Source organism: Chanos chanos, chromosome 2, assembly GCF_902362185.1.
Source record: "Chanos chanos chromosome 2, fChaCha1.1, whole genome shotgun sequence".
Taxonomy (NCBI): domain Eukaryota; kingdom Metazoa; phylum Chordata; class Actinopteri; order Gonorynchiformes; family Chanidae; genus Chanos; species Chanos chanos.
In genome coordinates this window covers 48,854,136-48,876,797 of record NC_044496.1, presented here as the reverse complement: position 1 = coordinate 48,876,797, position 22,662 = coordinate 48,854,136, and the positions used below count along the sequence as shown (strand labels likewise).

The following is a 22,662-nucleotide window of genomic DNA, read 5'->3' as shown; positions in this document are numbered from 1 at the left end:
TTGTAACTGTTAAATAATTATTAATCAACACACCACCAGTCGTTTTAATATAAAATGACTTTTATCAAGCACTTTCACTAATAAACAGCAAAGGCGCTCTTATTACACACATTTTTTTCCTGAACCTGAAAAAAAACAACGAGTGTGGGGAAAATCAGAATTGCCCTTATATGAATAAACAATGAAAAGACAGCCATTAAAAGGAAAAATGGTAACCTTACAGTACAGGGGAAAATTATATCCATTAAAAAAAAATCAGCAAGTATATTCTGCTCTTAACATTGAGGAAAATTCTTGCGGAACATCCAAAGCCATGAGAGTGTAAGTCTGATTAAGAAAGGCGTTAATAAGAATTTTAAAAAAGCAGTTTCGATTTCACAGCTCGAGAGGGTCACAGAGAACCACCGAGCTCGCGCTCGTCATGCTCCAAAACTATAAAAATGTCCTTGCCCTTGACCGAACAGACAAACTTTGTACCATGGAAATGAACTCAGAGGTAATACGCGAAAGAACAATGTTCCATTTAAAGGCTCTAGGATTACTGCGGTAACATCGACGTCTTAATGAATTTTTTTTAATTTATAAAAACTACTTTGGGTAAGATATGGTTGATTCCATGTTGCTGTATTTTTTTTTTTTTTTAGCGTATTGATTACACAGTTCAGTAGGCCTCATATCAGTCTTAAGTTTGTCTTGCGATGTAAAGAATGACAGCATTGTAAATGTGTGCAGTCCTGCTGCTTTATGTTTTAGGATATTGTTCTTCAGTTAGAGAAATTGCTGGAAGGAGCTGTGGTCCCTGTGGAGCAGGCGGGAGAAAAAGTGCTCCAGTGTTCCCTTCATGCACATACAAAGATTCTTCCTCAGTAAAACCTCCCAGCCACATAACAGTCTCTCTCTCTCGCTCTCTCTCTCTCTGGAACACACACACGCTAGCGCACACACACACACACACACACACACACACACACACACACACACACACGTACAGAAAGATTTACAAATTCCAGCAGTCTTCCAGCTAAGCAGTCGTATAACCTTTCTCCTCTGACACACTCTTTGATTCTTGTTCTAGATCAAGTACCAGATCCATCACTCATGAGATAGTGATTAGGCAAAAAATGGGATTTGGAATGAATTCCACAGTCAAATTAGTTTTACATACTATTGTTTGCATTATTGCAAGAAGTGCTTTCGTCTTGTCCTCTATCTTAACTCTAGCTGGAAAAGAAAAAATGTACAATAAATAAATACAACATAATAAATAAATGATTATTATACAGTATCAGATTTCATCATAAGAATATTTTGTCCACAGGGAAAACTGTATCATTCTTGAAGCAGATGAAACTGATATGAACATGCGCCTCAGTGTGTCTGTCAGAGCCCTTACGACGGCCACTTCTGAGGATATGAGAACAAAAGCCTCGTGTCAAAGTCAAATGCTACATCATTTGTAAGACTAAGTCAGTCAGTCAATGAGCCATCACTAAATACAGCCTCAGAACATTCCATTATTCTGTTCTACTCACGATGACTCTTTTGGAACCTCTCATTAGAGTAGTTTGTGATGTCACAGTAAAACTCCTAAAACCTCTTAATACACTGGTTTTGTAATGTCTCAATAGTTGTTGTTGTGGCATCAAAATTCTCTGCTATGTGATGTCATGTTCTCCCTCTAATACAGTCTTTTCCTCCATATTTTTTTTCCTTGTTCTTTTTTTTTCCCCTACTGTCTCTGTATTTGGCACGTAATGAAGTTTATAGTAATATTAGTAATGATACTTGCAGTCATAATAGTACTAATAATACTAAAAGAATAGTAGCCATAATAAATTGACTGTACATTGATATTTTTATGCTACGTCGCATCTCTTTCTCGCTGCCTTCTTATTCCGTTCCTTTTAAGCAAAGGAAGCTTCTCTCAGGTATCTAAGTCCCATCGCACCAGGGTGGGGACTTGGGCAGATGACGGGGGGAGGGTGGGGGGGTTTACGTCGGAATTCAGTTTACAGTTTCAGAAGTCTGAGGGGCCCCACAGGGTCCGGTTCAGCTGTGATGCTCCAGGGGGGTCCGGTTCTGGGTCTTGTACGTAATGCCTTGACCGTGGCTGATGGAAGGACTGGACTGGGTCTTGCGTAGGTAGCCGTCTCTGGTCTCCCCACTAAACAGACTGGCCTCTATCTTATCCACGTCGTCCGTCCCCGCCCGAAGCTTGGCCTGCAGAAGGTTGATGTAGGTTTCATAGCGGATTTTCTGCAGGGAATAAGACAGATTTACACGTGAGTGAAATAACCATCTGTTTAAAGGACACATATGCCTATAGACACAGGACGGGATACATGAATGTAGAAACAACACAGCTAAATGTAGAGTGTAACTTGTTGATATTTGAGATCAAACTGATACACATTTAGATTATCTGAATCCAGCCTTATCTGTCCTTATCCGAAGTACGGCTTTGCGGGGAATTTAGATTTAGAATTTTTTTTTTTTTTTTGTGACAATTTTTTTTAATCGTCTGTGACGATTTGCATAGCAGTGCCAAAAACTTGAACAGACATTCCCGAGATCTTCTTAAAAAGTAATTGCAAATGTGTACGGAAATATAAGACACAGAGGCTGTAACAGACGAGGTTGTATCTGACCTCATACGTCAGGTAGTGCTCTTTGAGTCTGTACTCCTCTGACTCTTTCGTCTTGTGGGCGAGATCCGGGGGACTTCTCTTGTGCTCCTCCACCTCCAGAGAGATCTGCTTCAGTTTGTTTTCATGGGACTTCAGTTGCTCCTCCTGCACCAATCGTAAAAAAGTCAGATTAGGGCACGGATGTAACCATCAATCAGTCATGAAGGTAAAAATAAAGTTAGTCCTACGGACCTTTACTGATGAACTGGGGAAAGGAGGAGATCACATAAAATCAGTCAAATACATTTATAAATATATGAATACTTTACATCTGACATACCATCTGTTCAGGAGCATCTGGTTCATAATAAACGTTGTGGGTGTAAATGTGTGTGTGTAAAGCTGAATAATACACACACACCAGTTGTAATCATAAGTACGTAGTGGGCGAAGACTGTACGTGCGTGCGTGTGTGTGTGTGCGCGTGTGTGCACGTGTGTCTGCATGGGGGTGTGTGTGTGTGTTTGTCTGTATGTCTGTGTGTTTACCTGATTGAGCCTGGTGGTGGAGGAAGGCAGTAGTGGTCTGCAGAATTTCTTCATAGAGCCGATGGCTGCAGGGAACGCAGGAGCAGAGAAGAGAGCGGCTACCAAATTAATTCTGAAAATCCATGACACCATTTCCTCTTCACTCCTACAGAGAGAGAGAGCGAGAGAGAGAGAGAGAGAGAGACAGAGACAGAGACAGAGACAGAGAGAATGGACGTGAAAGGGACAGACAGAGAGAAATATGAGGAGACCAGGTTTTATCACCTGCTAATTTTTACTTAGTCACCCGCTCATTTACAGGTTTTTTTTGAGTATTCTGAGATTCTGAACATAGGAGGACCCAATAGCTGTGCTTCCTCAACAAGCTGTGTAAGCTGCCTTACAAATTTAAATCAACCTAAATTTTCATTTTTCACATGATATGCATTACCCTCAGGTATAAGATATGATCCAAGAACACTTACGGAGCCTGAAACAGAAACACTCTCCAGTCTGACGTTTTCAGTTTCAGTACGTTAGGTCTCTTGCTGTAGTCACTTGCTCTGGTGGCTAAAGCGTGGTGAACTCGCACGGCATTCTTCAGGTCAACTTCAGACAGGTCCTTATCAGGCTTATACTCATCCTGTCCACCAGAGGGAGACAAAGATCAGAAATAGTGGCGATGACGCAGTCTCTGTGGGGTACTTTGGTCATAATGCAGTGAGTGAGATTGGGGTTTAACACGTACCTTCTGTAGGTAGAGAATCATCCCTTTCAGAACAGCATAGAACTTCTTCCAGCCTCTGCGGCCTCGGGGTGCTTCAGTGACGAAGGGAGAAAATAAAGAAAATAAAGTTCAGTAATAAAATCAATTTGTTTAAATCCTCTGAAAGGAGCAGTAAATTGAGTCCACAGCCTACATACACATTCACCCTTACAAGCTCACGCATGCAAGCTTACATACGCATGCTCGCTCACGCTCACACACACATACACACACACACACACAAACACTCACTGCGTTTGCCATCCATGTCAGCATGGCTCTTGCGTGTGAGGATTCCATGTTTATACGTTGCAGCGTTGAGCAGGAGTGGGATGGCTATGAAAGGGTTACTACCATCTGTTACCCTGACAACCCGTTTTCCCCCACTATCACACTGCTCCTCTACCAGTTCTGACAGGCTCTTCCTCAGCTCCTCTTCCTCACTGCAGGCACAGAACACACACTCATTAACACACACTCTTTACAGTTAACGCTGACATGTTTTACTCCAGCTTCAGGTTAATGTTACACACGCACATAACTGGGCTCCTTAAACATGCATGTTTAAATTAGTAAGCACTTGTTGCATGCACCTGAGCTGCTGAGAAACATTACTTACATGGCCCACTCAAGCTTCTCATTCTTTATTGAGTTATAGAGCACCTAAAAACAAAAAGACGTAACTCTGTTGGATTAGTTGCACTCATTCACGATATATTTCAAATATAAATGTCAACACATAAGGTAACTAACTCTATCATTTGCTATAAATACAGAGTTATTATAAGGGGTACATTTTCAAATTTCAAGCACTCATTTTTAATTACTGTCACACCTTTTTTTTTTCCGTACCCTTCCAGTCCAACCTATCAGCCCTCACTTTTACCAGTCTACTAATCACCTGATCATTAGGCTCATTAACTAGTCATTATGTGCAACTGTCTCTTCTTCTCTTGTTAGTTTGCTACTCGTGTACATACACTTCTGGTTGTCACTTTGTATTTTCTGAAGTTTTACCTGCTCTTCTGTCAACAAGTCGTTATAATTGGTTTTATTATCTGATTTCCAATGTCCCAACCTCTCATTTGTTTCATTCCATTTCTACCTAGCCTCTAATATAAGTGTTAGCTTCTGTGTCCTGGACCTCTGCCTGTTCTGTGATCATTGGTTAGTCTTATCTGGTGTACTGGCATTTGCCAGTAATGTCACCGCTGCCTGTTCAGCCTGAATCTGTCTTTAATAAACTACTTGCTTAGCACATCCATCCAGTCTTCCTGTCCCTATGTGACAATTATTCTGTTCAATTTCAATGATTTTTCTATTTACAGTTCATTTCTAATCTCTCTCAGATGACATTTCAGCAGTATAGAGTGAATTTAAATACCTTTAGTAAGTCTTTGGGAAAATCCTTGCCATCATTTAGACCATCCAGATTACTAATGAACTGCTGGCAAGACATCTTCTTCCCAATGTTCTGGGAACGCACACAGATACATAAGTTAAAGGATAAATAAGTGGTTTTACACTATAATGTTTCAACTATTATTCATACAGTGTCAGAACAGTTAGTATTTCGCTGTCGTATACTTTTCACTTCATAAGACTGTGGGAGGCTCACTAAGCAGATCTGTCCAGTGTAATGTTATTTATTTTCAATGACAGACAACAGAAATAAACACAAAATTATTTATACTAATTTGGTAAGTTAAGATATATAAAATAATGATACTTTAAAGTTACTGTAATTCTGCACACATATAAGTGATGGATGAAAAAGAATAAGGAGCTTATCTTGCTTTAGAGCTTAACTGAGTGGTCAGCAAGAGCTTTGAAATGTCATTAATGCAACACCCTGCTCAGAACACAGTACGGTGTTCACCACCAGGTGGCAGTAGTGTACTGATATACTTGTAAGTGCAGTTTCCAGACATTTCAGAAAGACCATATTGTATTCAGTCTTCGACAACATACTCTTAGCTGCTAAACCTTTCTTGAAGTTTTTTAAAAGGGTACTAATTTGACAGGACTCCAGTAAGCAAGGTGAAATTAGTTATGTTTATCTGTCAAGTGTTTTCTGATCAATGTTAGAGAAAACCTGGCAACTAGTGGAGAGAGAATATTTCAGTGAGTCAAATTTGTGAATGAAATTTGTTGAGTAAGTAAGGCTGGACCAGACAGCGTTGATTTTAGAAATATGTGAAAGATAGAGACAGAAAAGATGCGTATGTGGCAACACTTACCACCTGCTCATTTTGGAGGCCAGAGAAGGTGTTAAGAGAAAATCAGTGATGAGAGGGATAAAGGAAAGAATTAACAGAGAAAAAGGAATTTGTGTTAGAGACAGAAAGAATGGAAGGAAAAACAGTGTCAGGGTATCATAATTTGTTAGAAGGCCCCATACTGGCAATGTTTGACTTAGTGCTTTGATTAAAAAAAAAAAGTTGAATTTTTGTAAGACTGTCATCAATTTTACTGAATTTTTGCACGGAAAATTCTAACTACTCCCTGTTGTGCTGTGCTGTTTAAAGTTGTGCAGAAGCCTTTATCTAACTAATCAGATCAGCAGCGCATGCACAGTGTTAACCAGATAAAACATTCTGGGTGCTACTGGTGCAGGGCTGTATTGTATTACCAGTGTGAAGCCTGTGGAGTGATGGTACATAAGAGAAAAAACAGCAGACAGAGAATTGGAATCAACCTGCTTTGAAGTAAAAGTTCCCAGAACAAAAAAACGAGAGACTAATGTAGGCAGATAGGACTCTATTCAAAGGGGGACTGTTTTTCAAGCACTTCTTTAATTGGATCAGAACATCGTTAACATATACTCTTACTACTCTGAGTTTTTTTTTTTTTTCCCCCGTTCTGAATCCGAGAGAGTAATTACACAATACATGGAACAAATTCAATTACTGGCAGCAATTTCCTCTGTTTGATTTATGCAATTATTTCTGACCAACAAATCTCACAGACTTAGTGACGAGTGTAATAAAGATGTCACAGAAGCTGGTTTCTAAGGAAGTGAGACGACTGGACTGATCTCAGCTGGGAGGGGATTTGAGGGGACACCACAGTCAAACACACAAACCGCATTCAGGAGCCTGTTTAGTTTCCAGGCTGGAATACACGCACAAGGAGAGCAAATGTTTTAGGTGTGAATACATACATGGCCATGCAGGTCTGTGTTAAGCAGCATAAGAGCACAGGTGAGTGTATGAGCTCCATCTGGAAGGGACAATAAACATTTTCTTCAAATGTGAGACATGTTACCCATACCTATATTGAAATACATTTACAGACGACTAATCTATGATGATAAGACAACGGTAATCTAAAGTATACTATTTAGTCAGTCATCATATTATGTATATCAGTCATCATATATGTATGTCACATACTTTATATACATATATTTACATTCAATATCTTATCAGTCTAATCGTCAACCATATTAATTATAATATTCTGTTTTTAGGTAATGTGTCTGGTCTGCTGCCTGATTGGTTCATTTCTCTTTTTGTGAACTTGCCTTCAGATGTGAGTGCCTCAGGGTTGCACTGGCAGAACCTTCTGGAGAAGTGAACCAGGACCCTCTCTCTCTCCTGCGTTTCTCCCATGAGAGGAAAGGTCTTCAGGAAGTTCCTGACAACAGGAGCATGGTAAGAGAACGAGTGTCACATGGCGTAATACATCACATAGGTGTATGGTTGAAAAAACAGGCCTATTATTAGGCTCCACTGCATGTGCCATTCAGCAGGGCACAATCTCTGTCCCCTCCTGTTGTGTAGAACAGCACCATTTGTGTCAGTGACACCTCTGTGTGAATGGTTTGGTACAAGAGCATCTGAGTTAGATACTCTATAAATAGCTTCTCCCCATTTGCTTTTATGAGGACAGATATGGGCTGAGTGAAGAGGAGGAAACATTACAGCAGAGAAACTAATTCCAGCGTCTCTGTTTGGTGCTATTAGATGAGATTATGTCTTTGCTTTCTGTGCTTAGAGCTACTTGGAACTTTTTCATATTTGAGATAAAGAAGTCAGATACAGGAACCACCTTGTAGAGAATGCACATGGGGGGGGAATGTGTTTGATCCTTAAAGAACTTAAAGAAAAGATTTTTTTACTGAATGATGGATACTTATGAATCTCTCACCTGAGTGCCCTGTCCAAAGAGAGACCTGTGAAGTCGAAAAAGCTCAAGTACTCTGATGCCACCAACTGGCTGAATTCATTACTGAAAAAATTTGGAGAAAAAAGAAATTACCTTGAGGATGATACTGATACATATACATTCTGATGTGAATACACACACACACACACACACACACCACTCACTTTTTGCCCAGGTGTCGTGCCACATCACAGCTTTTGAACCCCTCCAGGTAGAAGAGTCGCTTCGCCAGTCTCTTGGCGGCATCAGCATCAGCACGGCAACCGTTGGCAAGAGTATCGGTGCTGCCCCGCTCCAGTGGCTCCAGACTGCCCAGCTCGGAGTCAGTATCAGAGTGGACATCTGTGAGATTGGCGTCGCTTTAGGGTACAGAGGACAGAATAACATCAGAGTCAATTATACAAAAGCTCAGTGAACGTCTATGATGATGTCTCAGCGCCTGATTTACTAATGCCAGGAGAGTTCACAGTGTTTGCACAAAAGAGGAAAGTAGAGTTGAAAATCACAGGCACTTACATTTCAAGGGCAACACACAGCACTTACATGGTTAATTTATAAATCTGAAATAATTTATGAGTTCAATATTTTCACATGTACGATGTCTGCATAAGTCATCCTATCAGTCAAGCAAAATTTTAGAACAGAGTTCAAAGAGTGTTGGTGGTTTGATTTTTTTTTTCTCATGTCTATGAAGTTAAAGAAGAGGAGTACGAGAGGAAAAGGTTTTTTTTTCTTTTTTTTTCACTGAGAATTTATGTGAGAGAACCAAGAGATTGAATTGCTGATCTAAAAAAAAAAAAATGATATCATACAGTTGAGCTAGGGCACAGAGGATAGTGCATGCTCGGTGGTCAACACTTTCATCTACATATGTGTCCTCAACCTTCTGAATAAATTATGGTGGTCATTCCTTGTGGATGAGTCAAATTTTTTGCATAATTTGATCAGTGCAATTGCATTACACATAAACTAGATAAGGCACGGTAATGTGTTGGTTGCCATGGAGCTAGCACAACCTGGTATCCTGTGAGAGGGGGGGGGGGGTAAAAGGAGTATCATTTGTGTGCCTCATATGCAGATGGTTTCTTCTCCGAAGCAATACTCAAAATCCTCCAGTAAAGCCTCACAGAATATGCAGCCTGGTCGTTTATAACAGTTAACAGTACCACAAAACCACAAAACCACAAATAAATATTAATTTCTATATGTGACCTCTTCAGTATATCCTCAGTATTTTCTGGAAGTCATAATACTCAGAGGGAAGAGAAACCAATCAGTCAGCACTCTGTAAACTAGCATTTCCACAGGTCTAGTCACGGCCTGTCAGCAATGTCAGTTCTCCTGATTCTGTTGATTATAACACAGCACAACTGACTAAAGTTCATTTCAGTTAATGGTTGACAAACATAATAACTGAATTAAATACCATCAAACTCAGTCCAAACAAAACATTCATATTGAGTAAACACCCAATCACTTAACACGTATGCACACATAGATTGAAATTCTTTGGAAAGCAATAAATGTTCTTCTACTGGTGGAACTACATAATCAACAGTCATGATGGATAAAGTGCTTTTGGCAGTATTGATCTGGTAATGGTAAAGATTAAAGAATCACACTTAAGCACTAGCTGAACAACATGACAATATAAAAGTCATATAACAGATTTCCCATCATGATAAATGCTTTTGGGGGCACAGACCGTAAAACCAGATTAATATTCATATCCTAAGGGTATTAAAAGGCTCTGAGCTTCTGCTTAGACGTGTGCTGACTAAAGTACTCTTCGTGTTAGACGCTAACAATTAAAACATGAGGCTGCCTGTCTGTGACTCAGACAGTAATCTCTCTCTGACTCTTGCTCTCTCTCTCTGTCTGTCTGCTTGTCTCTCACTCACTTTATGGGTGTGTGTCACTCTTGCCTCACCAAAGGTTGCACCAGGTGAAAGGTGTGGAAATGGTTTAGAAACATATGTGTGTCCACTGTGGAACCAAATTATATTTCCACACTTTCAATATGTCTCAGCATGTTTAGAAACAGTGCAACGGTATAATGATACATACAGATACACACAAACAAAGTGTTTGTTCTGTCTTTTGATTGTAATACATTTATTCTAGGAGCAAAACGACACACACTAATGTCCGAAAACTGATGGAGGACAGCATGGGGAAAAAGAAGAACAATTTTCATTCAGAGACAAAATCTAAAGGACTTGCTTTGTGAAAATATCACGCTAAACAAACGGTTCAAACAAAGTAATCGATTCACATAGCTGAATTAACAGGCACCAAGCAAAGGGCGACTTTATTCGACCAGAGATTTAAAGTGCGCTTAAGGTATTGAGAATGAATTTGATACATTTAATCGAGAAAATATATCTTGCTTAATATATTTACATTTATATATGTTATGCGTTCTTGTGGCTATAAACATGTTTGGATTCATTGACTGAGCAGTAAGATATTACCATTCGTGAGTGAAGAGTTAGAGCTACTGAGGTTGTTTGACACGGTTTCGAGAATCAAAGCGAAAGCATGGCTATTCAATGACCTGTAACACATATTTCACTTACAGAAGCTCGAGTAAAAAGTCGAAATGCACGTCATATTCTTCTTTCCACATTTTTCACCTCGGACAATTCAGTCTCGCCAAGAGCGCGACATATTCGGCATAAATCTGACTGTTATATCCATTCGCTCCTGTGCGGTTCTCTACACACGGGGATTAAGCAATTAGATCCTTTCCAAGTGAGGCAACTTCCTCAGGTTCGACGCCTGGATTCATTGTTGTATGTGTCTATGATTCTTATTAAGAAATATACATATTATGAAAAAAAACTGTACTTTTTAAGCAGGTCTATTCATCAGATTCGCGATTTCTGCTTTGAGTTCCTAAAAATCCTACAGGGGAAAGGGGCGGAGTGTGGGACGGTCAGTTGAGCTCCTGGAGCGCCCGGCATATTTCCGATGTCTACGCGCCGGTCTGGAACGTGCCCAACAACCTAAGCACCATTTCACTAGTGTCTTTCACAACTTATGAAAAGAGTTCTATTATGAGTGATTCCATGTGTATCAGTATTGTGGCCATTTCCGGCTTATTTTCCCAACTATCCGTCTCCAATGATAATACCTCTATCTATGCAGAACAAAATATCAAATTGTATACAGCCTCTGGCACGCAAAATATTCAGATCTATAAGTCAAATTTTTCCTTCAGCTGCTGCCTCACCTCAAATTTCCCCTTTGTCTGGTTCATACAGCTATTTCCAAATCGTTTCCATTTAACACACACAGACACACACACACACACACACACACACAAAAGAACACACACAGTGTCAGATCTCTATCACGTTACTGTGACACATCCTGGCCTTGTAAAATTCTCCCCTTCCAGTTCCCTTATCTTTTCATAACCGCAGCAAGAGGGAGGGAGAGAAAGAGTGATACAGAAAGAAAGAGAGAGAGAGAGAGACAGACAGACAGACAGACAGAGAGCAAGAGAGAGAAGGAAAGACTGTGTGTGTGTGTGTGTGTGTGTGTGTGTGTGAGAGAGAGAGAGAGAGAGAGAGAGAGAGAGAATGCTCTTTGTGTGAGTGTGCACACTTGCATATTTGTATGTATGTGAAGAATATGTGTATCTGTGCACCTTTAGACATGCGACTGCATTTTTCTGCATATATTTTTCCATTGTGAAAATGTGAGTATGTCTGACACCAAAGACTTTAAGAAAAGAGTCTTTAAGTCTTATCATCACAAAGCAGGCTCTGGGTTTCAGGAGGATACGCAGCATTGACCCGCACACCCACACATAAAGACACATACCAGGGCTTGTGAGACAAGACAAACAAACTGGTGGACTAGAGTTGCTGGTCTCTGTGATATCTGTATGCTCCAGTAGTCTGGAGTGATGATACAGTTGTGGCAAAGGCCTAGAGATTCCACACAACGGGACATTCAAATGTATGACATCACCATTATGCAGTTCATATAATTTTCCTGTTCACAGATATCGCCAACACCTGTAAATACACATGAAAGCCACCGCTTGACATCTCTCCACTCTAATGTGGAAGCAAAAGGACATTTTTAAAACGTTTAGGAGCACGACTGAAGAACGGCAGAATAATGAACTGGAATGGCGGAGTATAAGGGTATTCATAGATTAGGGATAAACTCAGTACGACTTCAATAGCCGTAGTGTTACTCACTCTTTCTTTCTTTCTTTCTGTTGTTTATTTGTTTCTTTCTTTCATTGCTTCTTTCTTTGTTTCTCTTTCTCTCTCTTGCTGTCTGTCTGCCTCTGTCTGTCTTGCTGTCTGTCTGTCTGTCTGTCTGTCTCTCTCTCTCGCTCTCTCTCTCTCTCTCTCTCTCCCTCTCTGAATGTCTGAACCTGACTGGGGATTATCAGCAGGAATGTGAGTGAAGCTGCAAAAGCCCATCCTCACAGCTTTCTTCCCTTCGAATGACATTTTTAAGGACAAGGATTGTCTCTGTGGCAACGGCAGACAGGAGGGAAAGATTAGGGCTCGCTCAAAAGATGTCCTCCTCTAACGGTTCAAACGCCTCACTTTCGGCTCACTTTCGACTTGGCCGGCTGAAACCATCAGTCAACCACTCTGTTTACATATTCAGGCTATGCCAGAATGAATCAGATACAGCTTGTAGCTAGCGCTAAGGCTAGTCAGCACAGTCACCTACTCACATTTAATGTTACATTTGACTCTATCAGCCTCAACTTCAATCTCGTGCACCTGTCAGTAGAGGACAAAAGAGTGTACACTACAGGTTAAACACTAACCTTGTCTGGTAATTGTTATTCTCTGTTACAAAGCAAAAAAAACTGTTACTGGGCACCTATTGTGCAATTGGTATAGTGAATGTGCTATTTAAATCTTTGGACTGAAGATCAGATTTGTTACCTTCATTTGCACATGTGAAAGTATTTGTTCATGCAAATTTGTTCAGCACATGAACCATGCGTTGACAAATCACTTACCATGTTTCTTTGTGTTCGCCAGACAGAGAAAAAATTGCATATGCTAAAGCCTTGGTAAACCAGGCCCTTAGATTTCCAATGTACAGTATAATAATAGAAAAATCAGAGATTCGGTGAGTGGCCTAAAAAATTGTCTTTTGTTTGAACAGAGAAAATCCAGCACCATGAAAATGACAAACTTTGACTTTACAAAATATAATAATAGATTTTCAGAGAGCGACACAACGGCCTTTTCAAATACAACACATCTTTGATTTCTCAGACATTCTCATATCTTAACAGATGCCAGTTCTTGTGGTTAGCACCAGATACTAACCTGCTTAACAGTGAAAAGGCATGGAAGCTATTCATACACTGTGTGAATCCCACACCAACTGTGGAATACTATGGAGATCTAGGTGAATGTATTTCTACAGTCTACTCCTCTCTCTCTCTCTCTCTCTCTCTCTCTCTCTCTCTCTCTCCCTCTCTCTCTCTCTCTCTCTCTCTCTCTCTCTCTAATCATTCCCTGGTGCTCAAATGTCTCTGTCTCTTACACTGGTTCTCTGCAGCCACCACAGCAACCTGTTGGGAAAATTATCAGTTAGAGGGAACTGCAGAGTGGGAACCAGGATGCGGAGAAATACGACAGGAAGTGTGTGTGTGTGTGTGTGTGTTTGGGGGGGGAAACGAGAAAGGACGCCTTGACAGTCAGAAAAAGAGACAGAGCAGGGATTTAGGATTGTGGTGTTTGGGATGAGAAGAGAATCCAGATGAGATAGAAAATCTGGGGAAGAAAAAAACAAAAAGACAACCAATCCATAGAAATGAGAGAACAGAGAGAATAAAGAGAATCCTTCTCTAAGCAAACAAACGTTTTTGAAAACGGTCCACGGCGTTTGATTTTTTTTTGGTTTTTTTATTTCGATGCTCGGTTCTTTCCTAAAGAAGCAGGGCTTTTTAAGGATCAGTTGCTAATTGAATTTAAACTTGGTGGAGTCAATTCCAATTGGAGTGTAATGAGGTGTGCTGAAAGCTTTCAAGCTTTTGAAAGAGCACAGAATGCTCTTGAGAGTAACAAAGGGACTGCAGCCGGTGTACAGGAGCAGAGCTTCAGTCTCCAGCGCAGAAGCACTGATATCACAGAAAGTGATCAAAGTTCAAGTGCAGTGAGTGAAGCCAAAACATACTTTGAACAACTAGGGGACTGGTGAACATCATGTGTGTGTGTGTGTGTGTGTGTGTGTGTGTGTGTGTGTGTGTGTGTGTGTGTGTGTGCGTGCATGTGTGTGTACAGCCACTTGCAAACCCAGAAGAACTGAGGGACTTGTAAATGAGCCTGAGGATTTTGGTTTTAACTCTGACCGTTTACTGTTGAGATTTTAGATAAACAACATGTTGGGATAAACATTAAATTATAAAAAAAAAGGGCAAGGGCTCTCTTCATCTTCAGGAACAGTCCACTCAAACAACTTTAAACACATTCTGAGACCACAGACTCATTTGTAGATGTATAAAATCCTTAAATGGCTAAAAATGAAAAGAATTCGTGTTTGTGCGCTGGGCTTACATCTGAAGTCGTTCTGTGAAGCAGATCGGGCAGTGTTGTCATGTAACAAACACTCTGAGGGAGAATTTCAAATGAATAGTGTACTCATGAGGCAGTCCAGAGCCGCTAATTAACAGCACATGTAGCAGCACTCCCACTAAACGAGCCTGTGAGTGAACAGTACACTCATGTGACTCATTGCCCTGAGATGGCTTCATTTACCATTAGCCCGTGTTAATGTAGCCACCACACCACAGCGGCAAAGAGCTAATGTTAGTCAGCATATGTGGCCAGTACAGCATTACTGGCTGTTAATGGACAAGGATTCAGTGTCGCCGCTAACATGAAATGGGCCCTTGTAATGAATAGCATTTTTTTTTAATGCATTCAGTGTATAGGTCAGTGATTAGCCAGCTAATGTTGCAGTCATTGCAGTCAATGAAAAGTGTGCACATGCCACAAGCAGTGAGATGAGGGATTTCGTCAGTGGTTGTTAGTACGTTTATGTAGCTAGTGCAGAGAGAGAGAGAGAGAGAGAGAGAGAGAGCTGTGAGGCTTAGTGAAAACCCTAGCATGCTTCTGCCTTCTAAGAGGAAAGCCAAAGATGATGATGTCACCTCCTAAAAACAATGCCTCATTCAGCCATGGCCGAGGGGGGCAGGAAGCTGTTAGTCGTTTAAAAGGGGGGAAAATGGCAACATCTGCTGCTGGGCAGAGCAGAGAGAGCGAAAGAAGGAGAAAAGGGGGGAGGAGAGAGAGAGAGAGAGGGAGAGCAGTGCAGATGTTTTGCTCTGTGTTTTGCATTTATCCAGTGGACGGTGAGTTGTGGGTATGAATCAGACACCATCCACCACTTTTTCCCCTCAATCCTCAATCCTTAAATCCTTACTATACTGGGGTGCACAGCACAATTCAGGGAGACATTGTAAATTGGTGTTATGTAACTCTGCAATTTATAATGGACATCAACACGGCAGTGCCTCCTGAGGGAAAAGTGACTTTTGACAAGGCAGGATATGAAACTCAAGAAACTTCAGCGAATTAGCAATTCATTCACAGACATAATGGATAAACACTGTCTAACAAAGATAACTAACTAAATGGCACTCATCAATTACAAAATCAACACTCCCAGTGTATTCTGGTCATTAGCTGGGTACTGGATGCCACCTGCTGGGCAAAGTCAGCAACATAGTAAATAATGCAGGACATGTGTGCTCAGCCTTGGTGGTCTGGCATGAAAATTTTGTAAGTGATGGATTATGTGAGAACTCTAATAAGAGCTGGATAACTGAGAGGATTTTACCTACATGAGAGACCTGTTTCCCATCTGGAAACAATGTGCACCAGGGCAAGTACTGATACACACTCTAATCAGAAGCTTTATCAGGAGCACATCAACCATACACTTACACACACACACACACACACACACACACACACACACCAGTACAACCCTTACCTGACTGAGCTGGAAATGAGCCCAGTATGTTCTTCATTCCCATGCAGCTCTGCATGGAATCCATTAGGAATTGTCCACTGGGTTGACTGGCTCAAGACGTTTTCCGACCGGCTCCCAGGGATAGAACTCCGGAGCGGACTTTCAGAATCTCTCCCGTCCCTTTCTCTGCCCCTCCCTCTGTCCGTGTCCGTCTCCCCATCTCCATCCTGGGTCTCCGTCCCTTCCTGCACTGTTTCCAGCTCCAGGTCTGGAGGCTCTGGGCCCATCAGGGCCCTCTGTTGGATGAGAGGAGTTAACGGAGCCTCGAAGCTCACGCAGCTGTCTGTCTCGTCCGTCAGCGAGAGAACGTCCAGAGAGTCCAGGCTGCTGTAGCACGTCCCGCCTCTCAAAAGCTCAGACTCCACAATGCGCTCAAACGTGGAGCTGAACCCGTCTTGACTTTCTTTCGTCCGGTCGTCTTCTTCTTCTCCCACCTCCTCCTCCTCCTCTTCTTCTTCTTCCACCGTTACCGCAGCAACCTGCTCGACAATACGCTCGAACGCAGAGCTGAAACTGTCCTGATTCTGGGTCTCCTCACTTTTGTCCTCTCTGTCTTCTTCTTCCTCCTCCTCTACCTCAGCGTCTGCCTCTTCCACCGAGTATTCGAAGGTGGAACTGAACGTGTCAAGGTTACCTTCCCTCGCCTCTTCGTCACATCCCTCCTCTTCCTCGTGACCTTCGCTGTCGTCCTCCGTGCCGTTCTCCTCCCTGCATTTGAATGGAAACAGCTTAATGCAATAGCATGTTTTAAGGATTAACACACAGTGGTAATCCACTTTATAATATTCCAATGCTGCTAAAAATATATAGAGAGTAGAGCAAGAAATCTTGTTGGTCTACATAAGTCTGTACATCACCTCTGGTAAACCCATTCATTTAGAGAGAGAGAGAGAGAGAGAGAGAGCTCCAGCAGAAATGTGTTCACAGTGAGTTCCTATCTTTAGTTAGTGTGCTGTCACAGCAATGCATCACGGCCTCAGCCAAATCCCCACTGAACATCATTGAGGACATGTCCCATGGTTCCTACTGCTCTTAAAATATCACATCCTTCATTGTTCTGCATTAGTTTGGTTATTTAAATGTTACAACGTAACAAATGGAACTATATGACGCCTGTGCTTGTCACTCTGATGAAAAAAAATGTCAGATTGAAAAACATTACAGACTTAACCCTGGATAATTCAATAAATTGTTTTGAATCAATCATGGTTTTTTTTTTCTTTCTCTGAATGACGATGGATTGTATGATGTGGATTTGAGTGGTAATCCTAATCTGTTTATTTTTCATAGGATGACATCCGTAATAAGTGCACTGACCTTGTGTTGTCTTGTGTTTCTGTAGACAGTCCCTGTGTGTTTTCAGAAGGGAACGGGAGAGAGTTCATAAACCCTACCCCGCCGTTCAGTTCAGTGTGACTGTCCCCATTGTGTTGGCCCGGCTCAGTCTCTGAGTCCAAATCGCTACGCTCCTCCGCTGACTGCATCTCCTTTTCTCCATTAGCCTGAGCATCATCAGTGTCCTGTCCATCCATTTCTCCTCTATCCAAAACAGTCTCCTCCTTTTCACTCCGTTCCCCATCTCCGACAACATCACCCTCTAGATTGCTGGCTCCATTTCCAGAAACTTCCGAGTTTTCCTCAGTCTGCTCAAGAGAAGTTTTCTCTGTCTCTGTCTCCATGCTGGGCTCCACCTCTAGGGCACCAGGACTATCCTTGTCTTCCCTTTGGTCAGAGTCACCGTTCTGGGCTTGTAATTGTTCGGTCTGTGGCGATGTCTCTGGAGGGCTCACATCTGTGTGGAGGGGGTCCTCCTGCCCCTCCTGACTCATGGTGCTCACGGCTGTCACAGTGTCACGAACCTCTGGCGTCAAAGGGTCAGAAGGGTCAAAAAGTGGTCAGAATCCACACCAAGGATCTAAGGCCACACCTGTGAATGACATGATATGGTACGAGCATAAGTGAAGGTGAGATTGAAACGCTAGTGAATAATGTGATACTCATATAAACACTACATCAATAAAATGGCCTGTATTTCCATGTGTGTCATTATAAAAAATACTCGATTAAATTAAAAGATTAAATCGAAAACGACAGACCTAAACAGACTAGATGAACAAAACCAGTCTGACCACTGATATTTAAAAGAATGTGAATTTATAGGGGCCTAAAATCAGTTCCATAATAGTTCTTTTTGGCGGGTTATAATCAGTCATGTGCACCTAGCAGCAATGAAATGCTATGCTAGCGCGTGTCCTGGACTTTATCAAAATTCATGCATTACTGACAGATAGCTGACGGCTGGCTAACCACAATTCTTCATTTTTCACTGACTTGCTATGCAGAGATTCAAAACTGTATGTGATGAGAATATGAGAAGGTTGCAGTTCAGGGCTCTTTCATCACTGTTTTCAAAAAGTGTATTTGCCTCACTGTTGCAGCCTAACAAATCGAATTTTCCTTTTCAGTAGATCCAGCAGCGTGGAGTACAGATGCTGTCCATCAAAGGAAGCTATGTGTTATAACCATCCACCAGATGAGTCCCAGTATGCCACGAGAGAGAGTGGGGGAGAGAGAGCAAGCGCGAGAGAGAGAGAGAGAGAGAGAGAGCGAGAAAGAGAGAGAGAGAGAGAGAGAGAGAGAGAGAGAGAGAGGATATAACACATATGTATATGATGTTCTAATCCCTCTCTCTGGCAGCAGAGTAGAGTGAAAGACATCCCTCTCTTTACTAAGAGAGATACAGAGCTCAGCTCATGCACAGGATTGGCTGTCAGCTTTCTTCTCCAGCTCTGAAACACCAGTTTTAAAGCTGCAAAGTTACAATCCAGAATCAATCCCAGACTCACCTTCTCCTCAAATCCCCCTGCAGATCTGAGTAAAATAAGAAGGTATCAGTAATATGATAATAATACCTCATTGCATGTCTGTCTGGCTTGATACTCAGTCATAATATCGATATCCAGTAAATTTAGAGGTCATTTGAACTGAAGTATAAAGTATGCAGAAAGTGAACCAAGATCAGACTTGTTAGTGTTGTAACTGTGTCGTGTCAGTGTAGCACAGACACAGCAGAGAGGGAATGTATGGGGTGTCACCTGTTTGAAGGCACCACACATTGTCAGCAGTATTGAGTATTCAGGACTAAAGGATGAAAATTCTCTCTTTTTCAGTCATCCTCTTGCTGTATCTCTTCATCTCTCTCTCTGATACTGTAGGATCTGCACTGTCTCCTTTGTGTCTGTTCCTCTTCTCGTCTCTCTCTCTTTCTCCCTCTCTGTCTCTGTCTCTCTCTCTCTGTCTTCTCTCTCTCTCTCTATCAGGCTACATTCAAATGGTATTCATGAAACACCCAATCAAATGGCTGTCTTTTGACCTCATCTCTGCACTGAACACACACACACACACACATACAAAGAGAGCGAGAGAGAGTGAGAGAGAGAGAGTTAATATATAACATTGAGCCTCTATGCCAAATCACCAAGGTAAAAAATGATAGATGTTCACATTCATGTGACATATCAATCCAAACCAACTGCTGCATACATAAACAAAGACGCAAACAAGCACACGTGCACACACACACACAACACACACACAGACACACGCGCACACACACACACACACACATACACACACACACAAAGAAGGCATGTGCTTTTTGCAAGCTAATTTGTGACAAACAATGTGTGGTAGTTATTTGGAGCAGCACTAAAGGTCCCAGTGCTTTGGCAGATGTTCATGGACCTGCATCCTGCCTCTGCAGTCACATCCCAGCAACAAATTACACTCTGCAAACCGCCTGTACGTGTGTGAATGAGGGACAGAGAGGGAGAGAGACAGACAGACAGAGTGAGACAGAGAGAGAATTGGAGAATTTGCACTTTCATAATTATAGAGGAATTAGTAACTAGTAACTTGGGCTGCAAATGTTGTGTTTGAGAATGAAGGACTCCCCTAAGAGGTGTGTGTGTGTGTGTGTGTGTGTGTGTGTGTGTGTGTGTGTGTGTGTTTGTCTTCGTTTCACCTACGGAGTTCCAGTACTGTCAGCAGAACAGTGGGCACTTAAGCATGATCAATTTTCTTTAATTACCTTCAGTCCACCTGTCAATCACCCCAACTGGACCCTCTGCAGATAACAGCACTGCAATTCATACTGCCTGCTACTGACCAGTTCAGAGATTTCACTCCTGCCTAGCCAATGAGCATGAATACACCACACACACACACACACACACACACACACACACACACACACACACTTACACACACACACACACACACACACACTGAACTAAGAGTGGCAGTTTTAATAATATCAAGCATTGTTTGAAGTACCAATTTTCATGTATTTGTTTTTATATGAAGTGCACTTGATGCAGAATGAATGTGTTTATTACATGTTGAACGTTTTCATACCTAATTACCGCACAGATCTGTGAGTGATCTCATTTAGCATGTCAAGTCTGTTTGTATAGTGTGTATATGGAGTTTAAGAGTAAAAGAGAAGGAATATATATCTTTGGAAACACAATAAGCATAATCAAATGCTGTGCTTAAAGCACTGAGTGAATAAAAGCATTTCCTACATAAACCTTTCTGAATGACAGCGTCAGATAAAAAGTGAGTGTGAATCCAGAGGGATGAGTAGTTTGTCCTCTGTGTGATTCACAGTGAGATTTAGAGGTGAACAGTCTGCCCCTGTGTTTTGCGGGCGGTTCATTAAACTCCTCCCTCTGTTCTAGGTTTAATCTCAATCTCTAAAGCTTTCTTAACGTTCAGCTCTTTTCTATTGATCGCATTAGAACAAGGCAACTTTTCCTTAGGGACCCAAAGCGATATACAGAATTGGTCTATGCAGTGGCGGGCTAACAAAATGAACAAAGAGGATGAGTGAGAGAGAGAGAGAGAGAGAGAGAGAGAGAGAGAGAGAGAGAAAGAGAAAGGGAAAGAGAGCTGCACTTCCATTGAGGTAAAACTGCAGTATCTCTATTTGAAAAGTTGATGCAGATATGCCAATTTAGAGATCTGCAGAGGCTATAGGTCTTACCAATTCATAACAAAAAGAGTATAGGGCTATTCTATGACTTATGATTTGGATTTTATACATGAAAGCAGCAGATTATTCATTACATTATCCATGCTCCTCTCAGAAGGTTAATATTACAATCTGTCCTGCACTGTAATCTAAAGATCAAGTAACTGCTATTCATGCACAGTGACAATGAGGCTGAAAGAGGCTATAGCCACTCAGTTATCCCAATCTAAGCAATCTAATCTACATCTGATGAGACATGCCCAGGGAAACACCCCCCTCCTGTCTCCACAGTCTACTGCATGCAGTCTGCAGTCTGATCGTCTGTGTGACCCACTAACCCTTTTCAGTCGTGAGACGGCACCACACAAGAGTCAGCACGCACATGTATACACACACACACACACACACACACACACAAAGCATCATCAATTTCCAGGTGTGACATCTTATATTTAACTATGCAGGTATGGTAAATAACTGTCCGTTCAATACATTGACTAAATGAGCTCATACATTCAATACACTGACTCAATGAGCACATACCTGATGCGGCCACACATACACACACACACACACACACACACCTTGTAATCTATCAAACTGCTGTCCTAAGGGGCAAAAGAAACGTGTAAATGATGGAATGATGGTATGCTACGAGACGACAGGTTTTTCTCTCCCCCTTCACTGACATGTCAGGGATTTTCAAATGTAGACGACCAGCAACAAGCAAATCAAGACTACTGAGCCGTAAAAACGCTCTTATATCACCTCGTTCCGTCACATCTACTGCTTTCAAGGTCAAACGTCGTCTTGTATTTTGTCATAGTATCACTTGCAACGTCCTCACTTAAATCACATTGGCACTAAATCTTATTAGACGCATCCTTACCCGTCTCTTAGTCAGAGGAGGAGGCGCTCGTCGGAAGTGAGCAAAAGAAAAAAACGAAAAAGGGACAAATTGGTTATTTAGGCGTCTTGTGTCTCGTCTGGCGCATCGATGTCTGGTTGTCTGACGCCTTTATTTCGACCGAATTAATTGACGAGGGCATCCAGTTTACCATATGACAGTTAAAACAATAATCGCTCGTTAAATACACATTATTCACAACATGATAACATGTATCTTATCATGTATTGTCACAGTTCTAGCCGTCATAGATCGCTGCTATTGGGTTATGACTGTCATAGAAATCGTAATTAGTCTATAGAGCCTTGAATGAATCAAGGGATGAGTTAAAGAATTACTAGCTCCTACTGCGCACCTGTTTCAACCTGCTGATGTTTGGCTCTAGCAAGAAGCGGGATGCGGAATGTGTTTAAGTATGCTTTTCCCAAACACACACTCACATACACACACGCGCGCGCGCGCGCACACACACACAATGACTCCTTGTTTTAAGCATTGTGGAGTGAGAGACGTACGCACACACATACCGAGAAAACTGAGGCTCAGCCGCAGCCATATTATCCCAACCTCCCAGTACAGTAACCATGACAACAGGA

At 41.7% G+C, this 22,662-nt stretch overlaps 1 protein-coding gene across 2 annotated transcripts in view; it reads right to left on the bottom strand.

Annotated features, from left to right (window-relative positions):
* Window positions 1–980: 980 nt before the first annotated feature.
* psd2 (pleckstrin and Sec7 domain containing 2) overlaps window positions 981–22,662 on the bottom strand; it is a 22,448-nt gene continuing 766 nt past the window's right edge. Inside the window, exons 3-16 of one of the 2 annotated variants that reach the window (XM_030764827.1) lie at window positions 17,442–18,051; window positions 16,086–16,832; window positions 8,255–8,449; window positions 8,073–8,153; window positions 7,447–7,559; window positions 7,084–7,142; window positions 5,305–5,394; window positions 4,540–4,583; window positions 4,173–4,363; window positions 3,903–3,973; window positions 3,640–3,797; window positions 3,176–3,320; window positions 2,649–2,792; window positions 981–2,256 (exon numbers count right to left, since the gene is read on the bottom strand). In XM_030764827.1, coding sequence (XP_030620687.1) covers window positions 2,050–2,256; window positions 2,649–2,792; window positions 3,176–3,320; window positions 3,640–3,797; window positions 3,903–3,973; window positions 4,173–4,363; window positions 4,540–4,583; window positions 5,305–5,394; window positions 7,084–7,142; window positions 7,447–7,559; window positions 8,073–8,153; window positions 8,255–8,449; window positions 16,086–16,832; window positions 17,442–17,953 — 2,757 coding nt within the window. In that variant the 5' untranslated portion in view covers window positions 17,954–18,051 and the 3' untranslated portion in view covers window positions 981–2,049. Of the gene's footprint in view, window positions 2,257–2,648; window positions 2,793–3,175; window positions 3,321–3,639; window positions 3,798–3,902; window positions 3,974–4,172; window positions 4,364–4,539; window positions 4,584–5,304; window positions 5,395–7,083; window positions 7,143–7,446; window positions 7,560–8,072; window positions 8,154–8,254; window positions 8,450–10,669; window positions 10,744–16,085; window positions 16,833–17,441; window positions 18,052–22,662 lie in introns of those variants that run through there. The other variant, XM_030764828.1, reaches the window with a different exon arrangement.